General features: G+C 38.7%; 1 protein-coding gene across 2 annotated transcripts in view; it reads left to right on the forward strand.

The window, feature by feature from the left end:
• Window positions 1–21,105, forward strand: part of NECTIN3 (nectin cell adhesion molecule 3) — a 73,736-nt gene that overhangs the window by 21,326 nt on the left and 31,305 nt on the right. For both annotated transcript variants that reach the window (XM_064468314.1, XM_064468305.1), the window contains exons 2-5: window positions 9,271–9,609; window positions 15,082–15,378; window positions 17,218–17,335; window positions 20,187–20,338. In XM_064468314.1, the coding sequence (XP_064324384.1) occupies window positions 9,271–9,609; window positions 15,082–15,378; window positions 17,218–17,335; window positions 20,187–20,338 (906 nt within the window). The remainder of the gene's footprint in view (window positions 1–9,270; window positions 9,610–15,081; window positions 15,379–17,217; window positions 17,336–20,186; window positions 20,339–21,105) is intronic.

Raw genomic sequence — 21,105 nt, forward strand, 5'->3', positions numbered from 1 at the left:
AAAGATTGAGTCCCTTGAATATTAATAAAATGGAAAAGCAACCTGAGCTGGCAAATGCACAGAAAGGCTAAGAGGATTTCAGTAGCCTCAGCTTCAGACTATTCAGTTGCTATGCCTCATTTCACCAAGATTTTTTGCCTTCTGGTAAACACTAAACAAGGTTTTAAGAATTGCTCTTCACAGATAGAAATCATATGCTGCTAGTTTGCTTGTTGTCAAAGACTAATGCCATACAAAAAAGGGAGCTTGAGCTGAGTCTAGTAAATGTTAATGCTCACAGAAGCCAACAACATACCCTGTTTCTGTTCCCAAGCCACTTCACTCCCAGAAAACTTTCATTGACAAACCAGCACTCCACTTCAATCAAAGACTGCGATCAAGCAGATCCTTAGGTGAGAACAGCACTAGGTTATAATACTATCTCTGAGGTAAGAGCAGTTTTTTTCCTAAGTACTTGCTTAACAATTCTAACTGGAAGCTAGTGTTGAAGCATTTTGTACTACTTAATCTTGAGTTTCTTCCATTCCTTGGTTCTGATATTTTTTTGACACAGTAATTTGATCATGCTCTGGTACTCAAAAGATGCTTCTTCCCAGTAATTTAAGCATGTATTTTTATAAAGCCTCAAGTTGTGGTTTCAGGCTTGTTTTCTGCAGTGGCCTTAAGTGATTTGATTCTCTAGCTAAACAAATCCTAAATTGCCACTAGAATATGTGACTGTGCTCTTGTTGCCTCTGTTGCATTGCCACTTGCAATTGACTGACCAGGGAATGAGCCAATTCAGAAGACTAGATCAGGAAGAAAATAAGTGAGTGTTTTTGTAGGTTGGGCTCTGTTAGATACCTGATGAGTACTCATGCAGGGGAGGGCAGGCTGGAAGAATGAGCCTCAGCTTTCTGATGTCAGCTAAAATTAAGCTGACCGAACAATAATGCTTAGTGTTTCATGGGAAGTTCTGCTGACATAGCAACTTGCTGTCACCAAAGTGGGATGTTCTTATTGTTCTGCTCTGCTCTTGATTGGAACTCTTCTTAGTTCCCTGTGTTAGTCTGCGTGAAGGCCGGATAGACCCGTGAGCTGAATAACTTGCTGAGGTAGGGAAGAACTTCAGGTTTTCTGCTCTTCTGCAGTTTGGCTTTGTCTTAGGGAAATAATAGACAGCTGGTGCAAAATAAGTGGCTAGGAAGTGGCAATGTGGTCTCTCTGTCTTGCCAGTGGTGTGCTGTTAAGCAGGCCACGGTTCTACAGCAGGTAACAAAATGGATTGCTTTTGTAATGAGACTTGTGCTTGACTGTTCCATATAGAAAATCTCCAAATCTGCTGCTTATTACAACAAATAACAAGGCTGTGGAAGTGTGGAGGCTACTCTCTCATTTTGTAGCATGACTACCCTGTTGTATTAAGAAGGTCACTAGATTTTTAAGACCCTGTATTTCCTCAGTATATTTTTTTTTTCAGTTAGCGAGAGAAGTTTGGTTAAGAATTACTAGTGAACTGCTTCTGTTATTACAGTCAATATTTAATAGTTCCTGGTTCTGTGGCTTTTAATGCTAGAAGTGAGTTTGAAGAATTGTTGTTTTGCTTACTCTTCCAACTACTTTTTGACAAGTGATAATGCTAAGTGCCTTGCTGTTTTGAATAAGATTCTTGTAATGGTCCTGAATTGGGGAGCTAGTGAACACAATGCAAATCTGAAAATATTTTGTTTTTCAAAAAACGGTGAAATCTAGGGGTTATCTGAAGCAAAACAATAGCTTGTACAATTTGGACTAAGATACATTTGCAGTACTGGGCCTTGAAATCTGGCCTGTGTGGTAATGTGAAGGATGGGTGGGGAAAATGAAGAGACACTGTTCTGCATTTTTAGGAGAGAGCCGGGGTGCCAGAACAAAAAGGACCAAAAAACATGTTCTTGTGGAAGGTGTTTTACCAAAAATATTAGAACAAGAACTTTATGCTTTCCCTACCTCCACTCTCAAATGAGATAAAATAATTTCAAAGTTGAATAATAGATTATCTTAAGACTTGAGGTAGAGCAGTCTCACAGTATTAGTAAGTCCTTTAAGTTGGTAAAATTAGAGATAGAGAGGAACTGTTGGAGCTTGAGAAGCCAAGATGTGGACTTCCAGTGTCTGCATGTAACTAAGTATTTCCTGTGAAATAAATTGCATCTTATTAGTATGTTTGCAAATAGATTGGAAACTAGGTGTGTCAAGTAGATCAATTAGGAGGAGTATCCACATGCTTAACTACTCTTAACTTCAGACACAAGGTAGTTTTGTGATAGACTTGGACATGAAGTATCTACCAGGATGGTTTGGATCACTGTAATCAAAACATCAGTTAGAGCATGGGGACTTAGTTAAAACTGAGACATCTAAAGGTACTGAGGACGGCAATAATAGCAGGCTGCATATGAAACAGTACCTGACAAGCCCTTGCTGATCAAAGCAAGGTAAATCCCCTGTCTGTTGCCTGTGCAATCTAAACAGTGGTATGAACTGTTCTATTAATTGTGGAAGTCTGGTACAGGTGAGGACTTCTAAAACACTTGTACAGGCTGAATGATACAGTTAGGTTCAAAGCTGTGAGATGAATGGGATAGGGTGCCATATCACAATATGATAGTCAGTTATAACCCAGCAGTTAGTCATCTGACAGGGTCTTCAGTTAAGTAGGTTATGTGAGAACCTCATGCCATGTTTTAAAGACATGCTGGAACATAGGACCTGTCTGAGCATACATGATTGAGGAAATGAGGGGGAAGGCATAAGCTATTTTCTGTTTTCCAAGTGACGAAAAAGGAAAAGGAAAGTGGATCCACAAAAACTTTGTCAAATCTAGAGGAAAATGTAAAAAAACTTCATGATGCTGTTTTTTGCCTTGGAAGTTACAAAATAAGACCACAGAATCACAGGTTGGAAGGGACCTCAGGGATCATCTATTCCAACCTTTCTAGGAAGAGCACAGTCTGGACAAGATGGCCCAGCACCCTGTCCAGATGCCTCTTGAAGGTGTCCAACGTGGCTGAGTCAACCACTTCCCTGGGAAGATTATTCCAATGGTTGACTGTCCTCACTGTGAAAAATTTTCCTCTTGTGTCCAATCTGAATCTCCCCAAGAACAACTTGTATCCATTCCCCCTTCCCCTTTCTATGTGACTTCTTGTACAAAGGCAGTCTCCATCTTCTTTGTAGCTACCCCTTAAGTACTGGTACATGGTGATGAGATCCCTCTAAGCCTCCTTTTCTCAGGGCTGAACAAACCCAGTTCTCCCAGCCTATCCTTGTGTGGCAGGCTGCCCAGTCCTTTGATCATCTTGGTGGCCCTTCTCTGGACCCCTTCCAGCCTGTCCACATCCATTCTGTATAGCAGGGACCAGAACTCTACACAGTACTCCAGGTGTGGCCTGACAAGTGCTGAGTGGGATAATGATTTGTTTGTCTCTGCTGGTGATGCCCTTTTTGATGCAATCCAGCATCCTATTGGCCTTCTTGGCTGCAGCAGCACGCTGTTAGCTCATATTGAGCTTCCTGAGGACCTCCACTTTCTTTTCCACAGAGCAGTTCTCCAGCCAGGTGGATCCCAGTCTGTGCTGCACTCCTGGATTATGTTTTCCCAGGTGCAAGACCTTACACTTGTCCTTGTTGAACTTCATAAGGTTCTTGTTGGCCCACGCTTCCAGCCTATCCAGATCTTTCTGCAGAGCAGCTTTCCCTTCTGGAGTGTCTACTTCCCCACTCAACTTGCTGTTTTCTGCAAAATTCATCAGGCTATACTTGATCCTGTTATCCAGATCACTTACGAAGATGTTGAATAACATTGGGCCCAATATTGATACCTGGGGCACTCCACTTGTGACAGGTTGCCAGTTTGAAAAAGAGCTATTTACCACCACCCTTTGGGTGAGGCCTGTCAGCCAGTTCCCCACCCACTGCACAGACCACTTGTCTGGGCCATAACACAGTAATTTCTCCAGGAGGAGGCCGTGGGGGACTCTATCAAAGGCCTTGGAGAAGGCCAGGTAGACAATGTCCACCGCATGTCCCATGTCAACCAGGCAAGTCACTTTGTCATAGAAGGCCACCAGGTTTGTCAAGCACAGTCTGCCCTTAGTGAAGACATATTGGCGTTTCCCAATCATGTGCTTCATTTGACTTGTGATGGCCCCCAGGAGGATTCATTCCATAACTTTTCCAGGGATTGAAGTAAGACTGATGGGCCTATAATTACCTGGGTCCTCCCTCAAGCCCTTCTTGTAGATAGGGGTAACATTTGCCTTCCTCCAGTCCTCTGGGACATCCCCTGTTCTCTGCGACTTCTCAAAGATTATGGAGAGTGGCCTTGCAATGATGTCAGCCAGCTCTCTCAACACCCTCGGGTGGATGACGTCAGGGCCCATCGATTTACAGGGGTCAAGCTCCAGTAATAATTCACGTACTAACTTTTCCTTCACTGATGGTGGGTCTGTTTTTGCATCAACTGGGAATTTCGTTCCCAAAGCCTGGGACCCAACAGTGTTGGTAAAGACAGAGGTGAAGAATGTGTTGAGGACCTTTGCTTTTTCGGCTTTGTTGGTGACTGACTCCTTTTCTGTTTAATGGTGGGACTATTTTCCTTCTGTTTCTGCTTGTGGTTGACATACCTGAAGAACCTTTTCTTGTTATTTTTGACGTCTACGGCCAGTTTGAATTCAAGCTGGGCTTTTGCTTTTCTAACTGCATCTCTGCACCCTCTGGCAGTGCCCTTGTAGCTCTCCATGGATAATCCTCCACTTCCCCACCTCTGGTATGCTTTTCTTTTGGTTTTAATTATACCCAGGAGCTCATGGTTGAGCCAAGGGGGCCTCTTGCTCTGCTTACTTCCCTTTCCTTTATAGGGGATAAACTGGTTTTGTGCTTCCAAGAGAGAGTTCTTGAAGAACTCCCATCACTCACTAGCTCCTTTATCTTCCATGGAAGCATCCCATGGAATTCCGCCCAGATTAGCTCTGAATGAGCTAAAGTTTTCTCTTCTACAATCTAGAACCCTTGTCTTAGTACTGATCTTCAGCATGCTCAGCAGGATCCCAAACTCCACAATATTGTGATTGTTGCAGCCAAGGCTATCGCTAACTGAGATATTACAGAGCAGGTTTTCTTGGTTTGTGAGTAGCAAGTGCAGAAGTGCCTCATTCCTGGTTGGCACATCTAACTTTTGTATGAGGAAACAGTCCTCTACGCATTCCAGGAACTTGGTGGATGACATGTGAGCTGCCATATTGTTCTTCCAGCAAATGTCTGGGTAGCTGAAGTTGCCCATAAGGACCAGGTTCTGTTGGCCAGAAGCTTGCTTTAGTGCCCCAAGTATCACTTCATCGGCTTTGTCATCATGGTTAGGAGGTCAATAGCAGATGCCCACTGTGAGGTACTGCTTGGAGGCAGCCCCTCTGACTTGAACCCAGAGGCATTCAGTAGAGCAGTCGCATTCACCATAGTTGACTTTGATAGATTTGAGGTTTTCCTTAATGTAGAGTGCAACTCCTCTACCTCTTCTACCCTGCCTGTCTTTATGAAAGAGCCTGTAACTGTCCATCATGATCCCCCAGTCATTTGAGCTGTCCCACAATGTCTCAGTTACTCCTGTGGTGTCATAACCTTCTGAGTGGGCACAGAGCTCCTGTTCCTCCTGTTTGTTTCCTAGACTTTGTGCATTTGTATACATACACTTGAGGTGATTACTCTTTTGTTTCACATCCTGGGAGACAGCTAAAGGACACTTGTCACTGCACTGATTGGCCTGACTTACTCCCCTGTTGGATGTGCTGGCATGAGCATTTCTATAATGGATCCCATGCCCCAGCTCATTCAGTTTCAAGCCCTCCTCACCAAGTTAGCCAGCCTACTGCTGAAGATTCCCTTGCCCCTTCTAGACAGGTAGATTCCATCCCTCCCTAACATGTTGTCGTCATTGAAGAACACCCCGTTGTCAAAAAAGCCAAGCCCCTCACAACGGCACCAGCCATGTAGCCAGGAGTTGATATACATTATGTGCCTGTTTCTGGTTGCCCTGTTCCCTCAAACTGGCAAAATGGAGAAGATAACTTGGGCACCAGTTACCTTGATTAGTAAGTGAATACAAATTGTTTCCTTAAGGTACGTTGAGAATGATAAGCAAGGACTTCAATATTGTGAAAGTGCCAGCAAAGAAGGTCAGATTTCAATATTAGATTTCAGAAGGAGGAGAGCTAGGCTTTATTAAAACAGTAAATGTGTCCTATGCATCAGTACCTTGGATCAGTTAAGGAGATGAATAATGCGGCCTTGAAGTATTTTGTTCTTCAATCTTGTCCATTGTAAGCCTCTAAAGCTTTATTTTTGGAGTAGACATGTAGCTGTTACTATTCAAGTACTATCTTTGAGCAAAATAGTGACTGTCAAGTGGAAGTATCTATGTTGAAGGAAATATTTACCTTACAGACCTGAGTATTGGAGAGCCCTGAATATCAGCATAGTAATTAACTTGCTAGTTTGAACTGTTAGCGAAATTGCTCAGCAACCAAAATAAGTTAGTTAAATAATAACTGGCCAAAGATTAAGACCAGAGATTCTATTGCAAATGAAAGATCTTGTTCTCACTTGACCTTTAAACATTTTGAAAACTTATAATACTATGGAGTATAGATACTGTTATATAAACTGTATGTAAGTTCAAGTTAAATGATTAGCATAGACCAGTTGATTTTTGTCTTTGGAGTCTGAACATGTGTCAGAAGATGAGATAAATGTGTAAAATTCAGTCTAATATACTATTGGCTCTACTTCCTTTATTGGAGAACAATAAAGGAAGTGAGTGAACAATGAGATGTAACTGATTAATGTTTTACAGCTGCAAGTGTGTGTATATATAGATGAGGCCTGCTGAGTCCAGTCTGTAAACCTTGAAAGTCAGAGCAATAAAGTTTGACTTCTGAAAATATTCATGCAGTTCATGTGAGAACAGAATGTTCTCATGGCACAAATGAACTATTAGAAGTATTCCTTGATGGGAAAAAAAGTGTTTTAGTCTAACATCTTCAAGAAAGGGGATAACTTAGTTGAGTATTGATTTTCTAAATGTGCTCTGGTCATCTTTATGTAGCTAAAACCTCCAATTATTGGAAGTAGTTGTTAAAAAAAAAAAAAAAGGAATTAAAAGGAAAAAGAAAACTTGCATGTTCTGCTAACTAGGATGACTTTCCAATTGAGTTTGTTACGTTCCCAGAAGTCCTAGCAGCTTTTGTGCAAGTTTACTTGTAGGGCTTCTCTGTACTAAGTTTGTTGGAGTTATATATGGCTGCTCATTATGATAAGGTTCAGTACAGGTTAAGATTCAGTAGATTTAAATATTGCAAAATGCTGATTTCTGAGCAAAAGTGTGTTTCCGTCACTTAAATGACATTGCAGAATATGTATGTTCTGTACATTCTGAAATACTTTGCAGAAATATAACTTGTGAGCCTTATTTATATATAAGGTAGAAAGCAATAGTTAAATACTTAAGGAACACTCCACCTTATGCTTAAACGTACCAATGGCAAATGGAGACAATGTTTGGGCAGAATTCTGCGCGTTTCAGTGTTCGTATAGGCGTTGGGAAGAGGGCAACTGTCTCAACAACATGTATTAGTTCAAGAGGCATAACGACTCCAGCCAAAATGTTCTTTCATTACTCGTGCATTAGTCATGTTGGATATGCTCTATATCAAACTGAATAATGCAGTTTTAGAGTTTTCTGGCTATTCCTGGCCATGTGTGTGCCCCCAGACTCTCTTAGTGACTGGCATATCAACAATCTTGGTAAAATTTTTGGCTTCGTTTGATTTATTTGTGCAACTTAATGTTTTAATGCTATTGGCATTAGTCAGTGGTCCCTACTGAAGAAATCCATAGCTGAATCTTTAAATCACTTGTTTCAGTGACTTCATTGACTTAGTTATGGTTTGAACACTGAAAATCAATTGATGGGAAATTGAATGCTTTCAACAGTGGACTCATACACAAAGGCATATTGAGAATTTATTCCTGAACACATGTTTTCTCTTTTGTGGGAACTTGTTGTCTGAAAAGGCAGTTAATGTCTCAAGTTGAATGACCTGTTCATGCTTGTGAAAATTGGTCTGCTAAAATTCAGGCTTGAATGTTGTTGCATGGGTGAACTTTCTTAGTAACAGCTTGAGTACTGATTTGATAACTAAAGAGAAAATCAGAGCAGTTGAAATGGCTCTGTTAAAACTTAAGCACAGTAAAAATAAATGCAGTGTGGATGAAGACTTTCAATATTTTTCATTGTGTTAGTTAACTCCAAGAGAATGAATGGTTGAAGTTGCTGGAGCATCTGTTTGGCAAAAGAAATTGTGAACCTGTGATATAATGAACTGCTTCATCCTGGTCGATTTCCTTTCTTGAAAGGAGATGGGATAAAATGCTGAGCTCAGAATGCAGTAGCTACTGTGGAAAGTATTTTAGGTATTAAATAGAAATACTTCCAATCTTAAGCAAACACTGACTTTCCTTCTCTTGCATATTTACTGTGTTAATACAGAGGGAAGATCTAGTGTGAAGACACCACGCTAGTGTATAGCAGAAATATTGTATATGTATGATGGTTCATATCTTTATTGGAAACAAGGGTACTGAAGCTACAATCAAATTTTTCGATTGTCACTGTTAAGATGGAGTAGTTTGTGGGCTCTGGGTTTTTTCTTTGGGCCTTTTTTTGTTGCTTTGCATTTTAAGTAATTACTGGTATGGTAAATGGTAGAAGTTTCACTTATGCATTTCTCCTTAAATTATCTTTATTAGGAGACTTACCTTTTGAAAGTAGAGATAAGTGCAGTAATTTAAGTTAAATTTTTACCTGATTGTGTGCATCAGTAATTAGGCTGTTGAAGTACCATGTCTGATTACTGTTTTTTCAGTAAATCTGAATACATGCAATGCTCATATCCAGTTAAATTCCTAAGACTGATACCAGTTAAACAATTATCAGTTCATTTTTATAGGAAGCTGTCTATTAGTGGTAGTATTCTCTGAAGAATGGTTCATGTACACCTAGCTTTGATGTTTCTGCTTAAAGCATGCTTTTGTAAAGTTTTCACATCGCTCTGAATTGCCTAGAATACAGTTATTCAGAAGAAAGTATGAATCCTTTTTGAAAAAGCCAAGCTAGTAGTTACTGAAGAAGGCTTAATGTGAAGACTTACTAGCATAACCTTCGTGTGTACTGACTAACAATTGCTTTGTTTTTAGGTGCCTTAGCTGGACCAATTGTTGATCCACATGTGACAGCAGTTTGGGGGAAGAAGGTTGCACTGAAATGCATAATTGATGTAAATGAAACAATAGCACAAGTTTCTTGGGAGAAGATACATGGTAAAAGTTCACAGACTATTGCTGTTCATCATCCTGAATATGGAATATCTGTTCAAGGAGAATACCAAGGAAGAGTGTCATTTAAAAACTACTCACTTACTGATGCAACAATCATCTTAAAAAATGTAAGCTTTTCTGATGCAGGAGAATATATTTGCAAGGCAGTTACATTCCCACTTGGAAATACACAATCATCAACAACTGTAACAGTACTAGGTAAGTCAACTTCTTCACAAAAGGAGGAGCATGAACTTGTTAGTGAAATTCTGCAAACTGATTAATACATTGTCACTGTGTTAAAAAGTAAAATACAATACAAAGATGTACTCTCTGGTCTTTTGTAACAGATGCATTGGTGTTCTAACTTTGAGGAGATTTCTTCTAGGTCTTGCTTCTTTAGAACTTGCTCTTTGATTGTCCAGATATTAAAAATAAACAATTCCTATTTAGGCATTGTGCTAATCTAAACATCTGGACAGTGCTGTAGAACTTAAACCTGGCAATGCTGAAGCTAGGGACCACTGTGTGCGTGTGTGCTGAGAAGCTGCCAAGTGCAGCTTCAGCTACCACCTTGCCTAAATTCCATCACAAATTAGTTGCTAGCATAATAAGTAAATGCAGCTGCTTGGGCTTGGTGACATAAACTGTTCTTTGCACAGTATAAACAGAAAGCAAAAATGCCTAGAGTGCTACTGGTTGTGGATAGTCAAATGTAAAGCTTGTATCAACTCAATTTTTTGCACAACTAATTTTGTCTTGTTGAGGGTTCACTATTGGTGCCGTAAAGGACTAGTACCGAATCACAGGTAGACTTAGGTGGTGGTGCAATATGAGGTAAACTGATTACCCTGAAACTTGAAAACCTATTGACTTGTCCTCTCCTTATATTTTACCTTCTTATAATAGAGTAAGTTAATTCTGTATCCCCTGCAAGTACTCAAGTGATATTTTCTATGCTAAATGAGACCTCAATGACTATTTTTGCTTTAAAAAACAAAAGGTGCCTTTTAGGATCTTCTTGGGTTTTGATCTCTGCTTTCCATGGTAGTAGAATACTGTATCAGATTAATCGATGGCTGTGGCGCAGCATGTAAACTGGTTTTCACCACAAGGTGGGGCAAAATAAACGCATCAAAGCCAGTGGCTTAATCCAATTTGAAACAATAACTTGACCATAGAAGTTCCATGTGATATACAAAGCATGCAGCCTTATGGCTCTTTTCCACCTGTCTCCTGTCTTCACTACAAGTGGCTATTGTAGCAATCTTTTGACTTCAGGCTTCAGCTATTGTGCTTTATCAACATGCAGTAGGAGGTTCTTATTGTTCTCCTTCCTATCAAATTTTAGGTGTATGAAGAACATGAGGAGGAACTCGGAAAGCAAATACATGGCCTGTGTGTTTATTATTCTGCATTTGAAAATGTGGAAGGACTGCAACTTGCTTGATAGATATATTATCAAAACTTGCAGTTGAAATAGGTAAAGAATTTGTCAGGCATACAGTGGTCCTGATCACAGTGGTTTCTTCATACTTGATGATGTAGAGGGTTGCTGATAGTTGTAAGCCTCACAATGACTTGGTATCAACCTCTGAATTGCCATAACCAACTACTACTTGCAAAGATGCATTTCCATCCTAGTTAGCAGCTGCCTCACTTGCATATATAGCTGGATAACCAACCCTATGTTGGATTTATCTGCCTTCTGTGACCTCAGCAGAGCATTTTCTGTCCTTCTGATAACTTTCTGCTACACGGACACCTAGACTTCCACAGTAAAAGTACTGGGGAAGTAATGGTTTTCGGTTACATGCATATTGAATAACTTTTGAGCTTTACTAGCCTGAGCTCAGTAGTCCCAAGCTCACCTCGGTTCTAAGGAATACGATACCTCCAATCAAAACTTAAAGCCTGATGTGACTTAAAGATCAGCTGTATTCTGACTGCATTCTCCCACTGTTCTAAAAATCTTTTCCCTAAGTGAGGAGGGAGTAGTTCATGTCCTGGGGCTGAAACTGTTCCCAGTCTAAGCAGCATTGCCTTTTTTCCTAGTCTGTTCTTATTTAGCAAAGAATGTTTCCTTCTGTGTAGTGGACATATTTAATTTAATCATGTAGTAGGTGCTTGTATGCTGTAAGGCAGAGACACTGAAGACAAATCAAGGAAAAAATAACTACACGATAAAATGTCCTGTATTTTGCGACAGCACACTGATCACTTAAGACCATGTTTAGAAGCTCTGTCTTACACTACTTAAGCTTGACATACTTGCCATATTTGGTGACTTTGCTCACTCCCAGTTTACATGGTGTAGTGCTTCACATTGCCTTAAGGAAATGCACTGTGGAAGAAAAGGTTAAGACTCTGAAAATACCAAAATGCTTTTGGGGTCAAACAAGCATATTGATCTTGTCTAAAACTTTGGTTCTTCAAGCTTACTTTGTTAAACTTGGGCCAAAAATTTTGAAGAATTGTATATTAAACTCTTTCTTTCTAAAGATGCTGACTAAACTGGCCCAAATGGCGTTTGAAGGCAGAAGAGATGATGTGTGACAAGGTAGCTTACAGAGCTAACAAACTTAAGAACGGCTTGAACGCTGTACATGACTATTTTAAATGCTTGGTTTGATTTGATTCCTACTGTCCTGCTAAGCTAGATTTCTCAGCGTGGGTATTGATAAAGTAGATCTTGTTCTTCTGCAGGCTAGCTCTTACAGTGCTGTAAGTCAAGCATATGAGCTGCACAGATGAGAATGGCAAAGGTAGATGTTGATCTGTCACCATGAATAGACCCTAAACACAAAGGTCAAATTTCTTACAGTAAGGAGTTAAAGGTGTGTGTCATGCAGTATTGAAAATGGATCTTAGACAGTTTTGATAAAGTAATGGTGTATGAAAAGTGCTAGTTTGAGATGTACCCGTTTTTCTTAAGTACCACACAATACTCCAGGCCAAGAAAAAGTATCAGGTAGATGACAAATTAGTGAACTGATTGGTCTTTAAAAAAGCAAACAAAAAAAAATCCCAAACCAATGCCAAACAACAAAATCCAACGAAAAAAGAACAACAAAAGAAAAAAACCAAAGTCAATAATAAAGGATTAATTAGTGGGCAGGATAAGTTACTCGGAAATATAAGGCTGCTGGTTTTGAGAGAAAATAAAAAACAGAAATACTGTTTTGGAAAGAAGTTATTGAAGTACATGTCAATTGTGATGAAGCGGCAGACAATTCCTAGTGTCATGTTATTGCCAAGGAATTAGTGAATTTAATAAGTGGAAATAATCCTGTTTGTTGTAATCATGCCAATTTTGTAAATGAAGCAGCATACTTGAATAGTTTGCTTTGGATTTGGAGATCTCTGCTACCCTTAGTTAAGACTTCCTGTTGATGTATGTATCCCGTCATGAAGGGGTAAAGGAAAAATTGCTGGAGTTGGGTACTAATTTAATTTTTAGGAAAATTCAAAGGAATACATTATATGAAACTTCATAGATCGAAATCATTTCAGCTGGAAGTAACTTTTGAGATTAAAAGCTAATGATAGCTGCTAATTTAATTGATTTCACAGTAATGGAGATCTTGGGGCAGGGGGAGGATTGTAAGAGACAACGTAAATTTGGGTGTTTACTTCTGCATTTCAGTAATACTACAGAAGCTATTGAAAAGGTTACTGATGATTTGGGGTGAACAAGGTGGTAATGTTTGTTAAATCAGGGAAACCTAATTGTGGGTCAACTAACAAAGCTATACAATGTCAAGTTCTCCATACTAGGTTTTAAAAGCTTGTTTTGGTGTGGTTTTTTTCAGATGATAGAATACTTCATATGTACATAAATTAAAATATCCAAGCTTATTGCAGAAAGCTTTAGTTGTTGGTATTGTTGGAGAGCAGGGAAGCAAATTCCGAAAGAAGCTCTTAGAGATGCGTCAGATCTAGAAGAGTGAAATAGGACTTGACAGAAAAACCCTGCTGCTGGTTTATTTACAGTAGGGTCACTAATAAATGAGAGGGTAGGCTTTCAGAGAAACAAAGTAGAAAATAATTCACTGTAAATATCTGCCCAAACAAACAACCTTTAATTTGGTAGTTAGGTGTATTCTTTAAGCATTTCAAGCATAGAACAGAAAACATACTTTTATAAGGTTATCTATTTAGTAGTTGCCTTTCCTTTCAGTGTAATTGAAAAAATAAGCAACCACCTTCTTCAGACAGTGAGGAGAGTTAGACTGAGCAGAAGAAAAAGGAAAAACTGATTCCGGTAGTGAATTTACTCAAGCTGAAAATATTTGTTACCCAGTTATCTCTTGAAAGTATAGGTAGCTGGAGAGGTATCTTGCCAAGTACTGTGATCTCTGCTCTATCTCATTTCAAGATAATGTGGGTCAGCTTTCAGCTTCTTGCAAGGAAATTTTGTGAATTAAACTTGTCCTTATAGGATACTGAAAGGCACAGAAGTTGTAAGGGTGTTCTGCTTTGTGGTTAGTGAGGGGTGGTCCACTGAGGTGGATTCTGGTTAGCGGTTGGTCTTGATTAAGGGTCTTTTCCAACCTTAACGATTCTATGATTCATTACAGTGTGTAGTGGTGACTTCAGATGACTTTCATAGCCTCATTTAGATCAAAAGACAAGGATTATGTAATAGGATGGTATGCTGCTGGGAAACGTGTATCTTCTAGTACTGATGATAGAAACGGGCCATCCTAGAAGACAAAATCTTGGTTTGTATCTGAAACACCAGGTGGTATTTCTGACTTAAGCTGCAACTGATGGATGGCTTGTACAGGGCTGAAACAGATTTAAGTCAGAAGGAGATATTTTTAAAAGCTTTTCAAGCTATGGTCCTCAGCAGTAGACTTGTACATCAGGAACTCAACTTCATTTTAGAAGGAAGTGTGTTCTCTAAGCCTCTGAAATTTTGGGGTGACGGTGGGTTTACAAGGTGGTCAGACCCTTCCACTTGCAGATCACTTAAGTCTTGGGTGTAGTATTGAGTTCAAATAGGTTTACTTCTGTAGGTGATGGGCATCTACATATGGAGATAATCTTATTTATATAGAGAAACAATTTCTATATAAAATTGTGTATTATGTATATTTGTGTGTACACATTAGATTTTATATATAATGTATGTGTATATCTAAACAATATTTTTTGAGGTTAACTGTCCTTGTCGGCATTGAATCAATTTTTATTGTACTGATCAACAGAAGCTTAAAGTCTTAATGTTGGGTGTTAAAGCGCTGAATTAAGTAGCTTTGAAATGACACAAACTGACAATATAGATTAACACCTGAGGTATAATGGTTTAAAGTGCAGTAGAATCCAAGCCCTTTTCAAAAATCACAGCATAGTTTCAACCTAATATCTTAAGCTGTTTGTCAGACACTGCAACTAGAGCACTGTAGCTGGCATTTTGAACCTAACCACTTTGGAATTCCCTGTCAATGCATTAAATGTAGTGGATGAGCAACATTCACCTTTGTCCACCCATTAAAGTTTAACAGGATCAGCAGGCAAAAGCTCTGCAGAGCTATCATCTCTGATACATGATGTGATCTTATCTCTAGGATATCTGATAAGCATGGGCTTTTGTGAATGGATTAGATCTTGCTGAACTCTTACATAGCAACAGTTACAAAGATGTGGAGTCCTTCTTGTTTAAACTGACTTTTTTCCCCTCCCTAGTTGAACCTGTTGTGAGCTTAACAAAAGGACCAAACCCTCTAATAGATGGTGCAAATCGGACAGTAGCAGCCACTTGTACAGCAGCCACTGGAAAACCTGCTGCAGAGATTGACTGGGAAGGCGGTCTTGGTGAAATGGAATCCAGCTCTACTATGTTTCCAAATGAAACAGTGACGGTTGTAAGTCAGTATATGATTGTCCCTACACGATTTGCAAGAGGAAGACGTATAACTTGTATTGTGAGGCACCCTGCTTTGGAAAAGGAGATAAGATACCCTCATGTGCTGGACATACAGTGTGAGTATTCTAGAAGGTATTTACTACTCGGTATGTGTCTTGTAACTACCCTCTTTATTGGTGTATGCTTTCCACAGGAAGGAGGTGAGCACTTACTGTTTCAGGGGGGAAAAAAGGGGAAATTAAAACTGTATAGAAAAGCATGTGATAAGTAGGTCAGGCAGGAGTAGAAACATGGGGTTTCTGTATTAAAAAAGAAATAGCTTTCTAACTAAATTTTTACTAATACCATTATGTTTCTACTATTTGTTTTGGATATTGGCTCGTGGGTGAACATTATTAATGTCGCATTTAACATTGAAAAGATTACAGCAAAATAACAAACTCAGTTGATCCATAAATTGTTTATAGTGCCATACAGTTTCAGCAGTATTAATAAAGAACTCTAATGAAGGTTCATATTTGAGATAAGCTGAAAGTGGGTCTTATGGGGATCAGTAAATTATTTTCAAATTACTAAGCTTTTTTCACTCTAATTGGCATAAGGAAACACGAACATAACATATTCCTAACATTTGTTATTCAGCTTTGGGTTGCTCATGTAATTTGAACCTATACCAGGCTTGTTGAAGAAATTTGTGGCTTCAGAATTCGTGAAATTTGTGGCTTCGGAATTCGTGAATACGAAGTGAGATGGCTTACAATGCTGCCTAGCTAAAACCAGTTAAGATAATCTTTATGGCATTTTTTATTAGACAATAAATCGATTGTTCGATGCATACATGACCAGAACAAGCTATTTTCAAGTTGTTTTGGTATCCTGTATTAACTGTGTGCTGCTTTAAAGTTCCTAAATCGTCGGAGGATGTCAGTTCAATTAGAAGAAATATGGCGGCTGGAAAAAGTAAACTTTGCTATTTTTGTTTGACTAGAATTTTCTGTGGGTTTGTGTTTCTTCTGTTTACTTAAGAATCACTTGGGCATAAAATAGTGATTAGTACTGGTTTATTTTGTTGGTGTCGAACTGATATTCTGTGTTGAAGTGCCACTGATACAGAAATGGAAGGAAAGATTATTTGTTCCCATTACTATCTCAAATAGTGAATCAGAGAATGGAGTTCTGTATTTAAAGTGAAATGAGGGAGCAAGGTGGTCTTAAACTTATTTCTGTCTGAAATTAGTGCTAATGCATGTTCCAGAAGTTCTACCAAAATTGTATAGCAAGCAACAGAGTAGCAAATGAGAAGCAGAGATTTTAGTCTTGCTTCAGTCTTCCCTTACGCTTACAGCTTTTGCAACGACTTCTCCATCTCTGCTGTAGGAGCTTATACCAAATTATACTGGTGGTTCTGTTCTCTGGGTTCTGAATGTTTTGGCTGGGGTCTCTGGCTGATCTGAAGTGGCCTCCTAGCTTTTTAGAGCCATAACAATAGTTTTATATTATGATGCCAGTGGATAACTGTTAACCTTTTTAACTGGCATCTGTGAACTTCTTGATGATTTCCTAATTACCTGGCTTCCAGAGTGCTGCTTCTAATCCTTTGTTGTATTGTCTTGGTGAGAAGTAGCTCTAAATTACCATTCCTCACTTCCAAAGAACATTAAACTGCCATTCTTCTGAAGTCCTCTCACTTCACCAAAGCGCTGTATGTTTGCTGAAAACGTGCAGCGGGACAGTTGCACTGATTTAAAACAACTTACTGTTCCTGATCTAATCCACTGCTGCATATTATGCTGTAGCTTGGAATGGCATTGGTGTTCTGAGTTTTGTTGTTGCTGGGTTTGAAGTTAAAAAAAATATCCCCCAAAACACCTCTTCTGTTCCACTGAGCTGACCATCATGCACAGTTCATGTTTAAAGGAAATATTGTGATTGTTATGTTAAACTTCTTTTGTCAGATGCCCCAGAAGTTTCAGTAACTGGCTATGATGGAAACTGGTTCATTGGGAGAGAGAACGTTCAGCTCAGATGTAATGCTGATGCAAATCCACTACCTATGGAATTTATGTGGACCAGGTAACTATTTATTAAAAGGGGCTTGCCACATGATTACAATGGTATAATCTCTTATATTACAGTAAAAAACTGTTTTGAAAGCAAGTAGTACAGGACTTACTGGGTTGTAATGGTATTACCCAGCCTTTTAAAAGGATGATACAAGATATGTGTATGTATGAATATAAGCGAATGGATATCTTGTAGTTTTACAAATCTGAACAGTTTGTCATTACTCTCAGGATAAAATCTTTTGTAGTCACTTAAACTAGACTACAGTGTGTATGTTGCAGTATATAGAACAAAGCCCAATAAATCTAGTAGGGATCCAACTATTATTTCATTAGTTCTGTTTTATTATTATTTAAAGTAAACACTTGAACAGACTTTTCAGTATCTGCATTTTAAAATCTGGAAGCTACACCTGAGATGGCAAATACTGCTTACCGAATTACAGATTTTGTCATGTTTTATAGAAGTGCTCGAGTAGTTGCCAAGACAGATAAATGTGGTGTTTTGCATAGTGGTGGAAACTAGGTCTTGAACATATGTCTCTGGTTAAAAAAAAAAATGTTTCATGAATATATGGATTGGGTGGGTCCTACTTTGAAACTGATGGCTTTGCTTTTGCAGCCATGGATGTACTTTGGGCAAAGACAGAGGAAGGCAATAAAACAAAGCATAGATAAGTCTGTCCTGTGAAGGGGAAAAAAAAGAAATAAACACAGCTATTTTAAATTGATTTGTTGCCTGTAGAAACAAAGGAAATAACTTTCCTAAGAACAGTATAAATTTATTTGTAGCTATGTTACAGTGCTTCTGTTAGTAAAAATCACAGGAATATTTACTGATGTGAAGTTGTAATCCATTTCCCTACCTTCTCAATGGTAGATATAACTTAGCATATAGGAACAGCAGTCATAATGTGGTTTGAAAACATTGTATTGATAAGTTTGGAATTGCTTGATGGCAGTTTCACAGGAAAACAAAACATTACTATAACTAACTCAATTGTAAAAGCAGCCATTGAAATCTTAAGTCAGTATTGCAGTTAGCACTAGCCAGAATGGCATGGCTATGTTAAAGTAGGTTTAGTAAAATGTATGCCTTACCTACACGCTATAGTAGGCTGCTATCCCATCCCCATCCTTAGCTCAAATTCAATGTGATGACAGACTTCAACATGCAAAAATTCCTATGTTTAAAAAAGCATGCCAGGCTCTCAACAGCAGTGTTGGTTGTTTCTTCAGATGAGCTGGGCTCTCAATTCTCCCATTTGAATTTGACATGTATATAAGAACTAATCAATATAACCTCTATTTGAAAATCCAGAAGAAATATACATAACACTTAAAGCCCTTCAAGCTTCAGAGTTCACTTTTAAACTTCCTAAGGTTAAAACTGAACCACCTTTTGCAAGAAAAGCTTAATTTTCTGGAATAAAACTAGTGTACTTTCTTGTTTGAGCAACAACAAAACCCATTCAAGAAGCTGTAGTACTGGCGAATGAGAAACTTCAAGGGGGGGGGAATTCTGTGCAAAAGAAGGATAGCTAGTGTGTTTAAGAAAATGGAAACTAGCTGTATGGAAATTGTGTGCTATTTTACTGGTCACAAATTATAATAGCTTCCAGAACTACCACACCAAAAAATCTTTATCCCTTGGAAGCAAAGGTGATGTTGTATTTGCTAGGATAGTAATATCTTCATGGTTAAATAATATTTTAAAATGTTGCACATATAAGGACTTCATTACAATAAGACTTTCAAACCAATTTACTATTTTGTAGTGTGTTTTAAAATACTTCTGGTACTATGAATTATGAACTACAAGCTTAATCACTTCTCAATTTTATATGGCTAAAGCAGTGCTGGGTAATAACCATTGTCAGCAAAGCAATGTGTTGCCTTGAACACACATTTGTTGGAGGTCACATTTCTTGTTAACTGTGGGGTTTTTTTGATTTAAATACCTATTTTGAAGTGTCAGGGTGGCTTTTTTGTTCGATACTACTTACAAAATCATACTTCTAAATGCTTCCAAGATACCGAGACTTGGTGATCATGTTTGAATATTGACTTAGTCCTGCTTAGCTGTTAATAGATACTTAAATAAAAGCAAAATGGGTTGCAATGGCATGAAATTACATGAGGGTATAATGGGCAGGTGGCAGCTCTGTTAAAATAGTTCCAGTGCTTCTGCCCTTTCCCCTTTCTCTGTTGTGCTTACACAGTTGTTAACTGCAATCACATGCAGAATGCTACAGGGGAATGAGAGATCTGGAAAAGCCAGCTGACTGGAAACAATGTTTTTTAAACCAGTTATTTCCCCAGATATATCACCCAGCACCAAATTCAGTTTTAGTGCTGTATTTTAGGTGGAAGAGTGATGGGGGATGAGAAGAGGCAGGCTGAGAAGGGAGAAACTGCTTGAACTCTTCCTCAGAAATCCTAGTCAAAATGTCCTGGAAGTTAAGCATGTACTGACAGAAATATTTATTATGATAGTTCAACTGGATGGAAAAGAACAGGCAGATAATCCTGACAGCAGTGTAAGTGCATCTTAGTTTGCTAGTTTTTAAAGCTTGAGTTGCATTGTTCTTCCAAGTTCTTTGGAGATAATGTTTTCTTAGTTGTAGTAGTGTTCATTTGTAGACAGATCGCCAGTGCCAGCGGTCTTGACATACAAAGGTCTTGGCACAAATTAAAATACTAAATGTTCAGGTGGATACTGAGAATATCCAAGGAAAGCCCGTTGAGATTGTCAGAGTACGGTGAAAAGGTCACTCTAGACTGTTGCAAGTATTACTTTAAACTAGTTATTTAGATGTTAGTCTTAAAGTTACAGTTGAAATATAACTACTTTGTTTTAGGTTGGATGGACAGTGGCCTGAAGGATTGCTGTCTGTCAACAATACACTGCAGTTCAGCAGCCCATTGACTTACAACTACACTGGGACTTATATCTGTAAGGTGACTAATGCCCTTGGTCAGAGAAGTGATCAGAAGACTATCTACATATTAGGTAAGTCCTACTCCATGTCAAAGACAGTATGCTAACTCAGAAATTTTTTTGGTCAGTGGTTGAAATAGCAAACTGAAGAGCCAGTTGATGCATAAAGTACTTAGGCCTTTTAATAGTGCAAGAACTATTGAAAGTATGGATTTGAAAGCTACAGTAACACTTGGGGTTAAACTGACTCTTCAATAACAGCAACATACAGTGGACATTCTTAAGGTTGAGGTAGTCCCCGTAGTGGTCCTGAGGTTAGTACTTTCTCTTGGTAGCTGAACTTCGGGTTTTTTCCAATGTTTTGGGAAGACACAGTTACTGGAATAAACATACCTTGTCTGAAACAAATTGAAAAAACAGGTGTTAGCGGGAGGGGAGCAACTACATCTACAAAAGTCAAAGATGCTCTGCTTTAAGAAAATTAGTTATGTTCCAAATGTGTGCATTGCACTCCAGTTACTTGTAGCCTCCTTTTCTTGGGATGCCGATATACAGTAATCATAAAGTTAAGTATCTCATGCAGAACTCCTGATCTACTTAGTATAATAGGGCAAATTTGTCTGTTTAGCACCACTGCTCTTGGAAAACATTCTTGTATCTATTAACACAATGTAATTAACATTTTACAATGACACCTTCTTTGTGAAAGAAAGCATGACTTACGGTATATGTGAATAGAGCTGTACAAGTGTGAAAAAGCTCTCCAGATTTCCATAATGGATTAGCTAAATTAACTAATACCTAGATTGATCAGTAAGTGCTAATATATGATCATTTTT

This window comes from Phalacrocorax carbo, chromosome 1 (genome assembly GCF_963921805.1).
Source record: "Phalacrocorax carbo chromosome 1, bPhaCar2.1, whole genome shotgun sequence".
Lineage (NCBI taxonomy): Eukaryota > Metazoa > Chordata > Aves > Suliformes > Phalacrocoracidae > Phalacrocorax > Phalacrocorax carbo.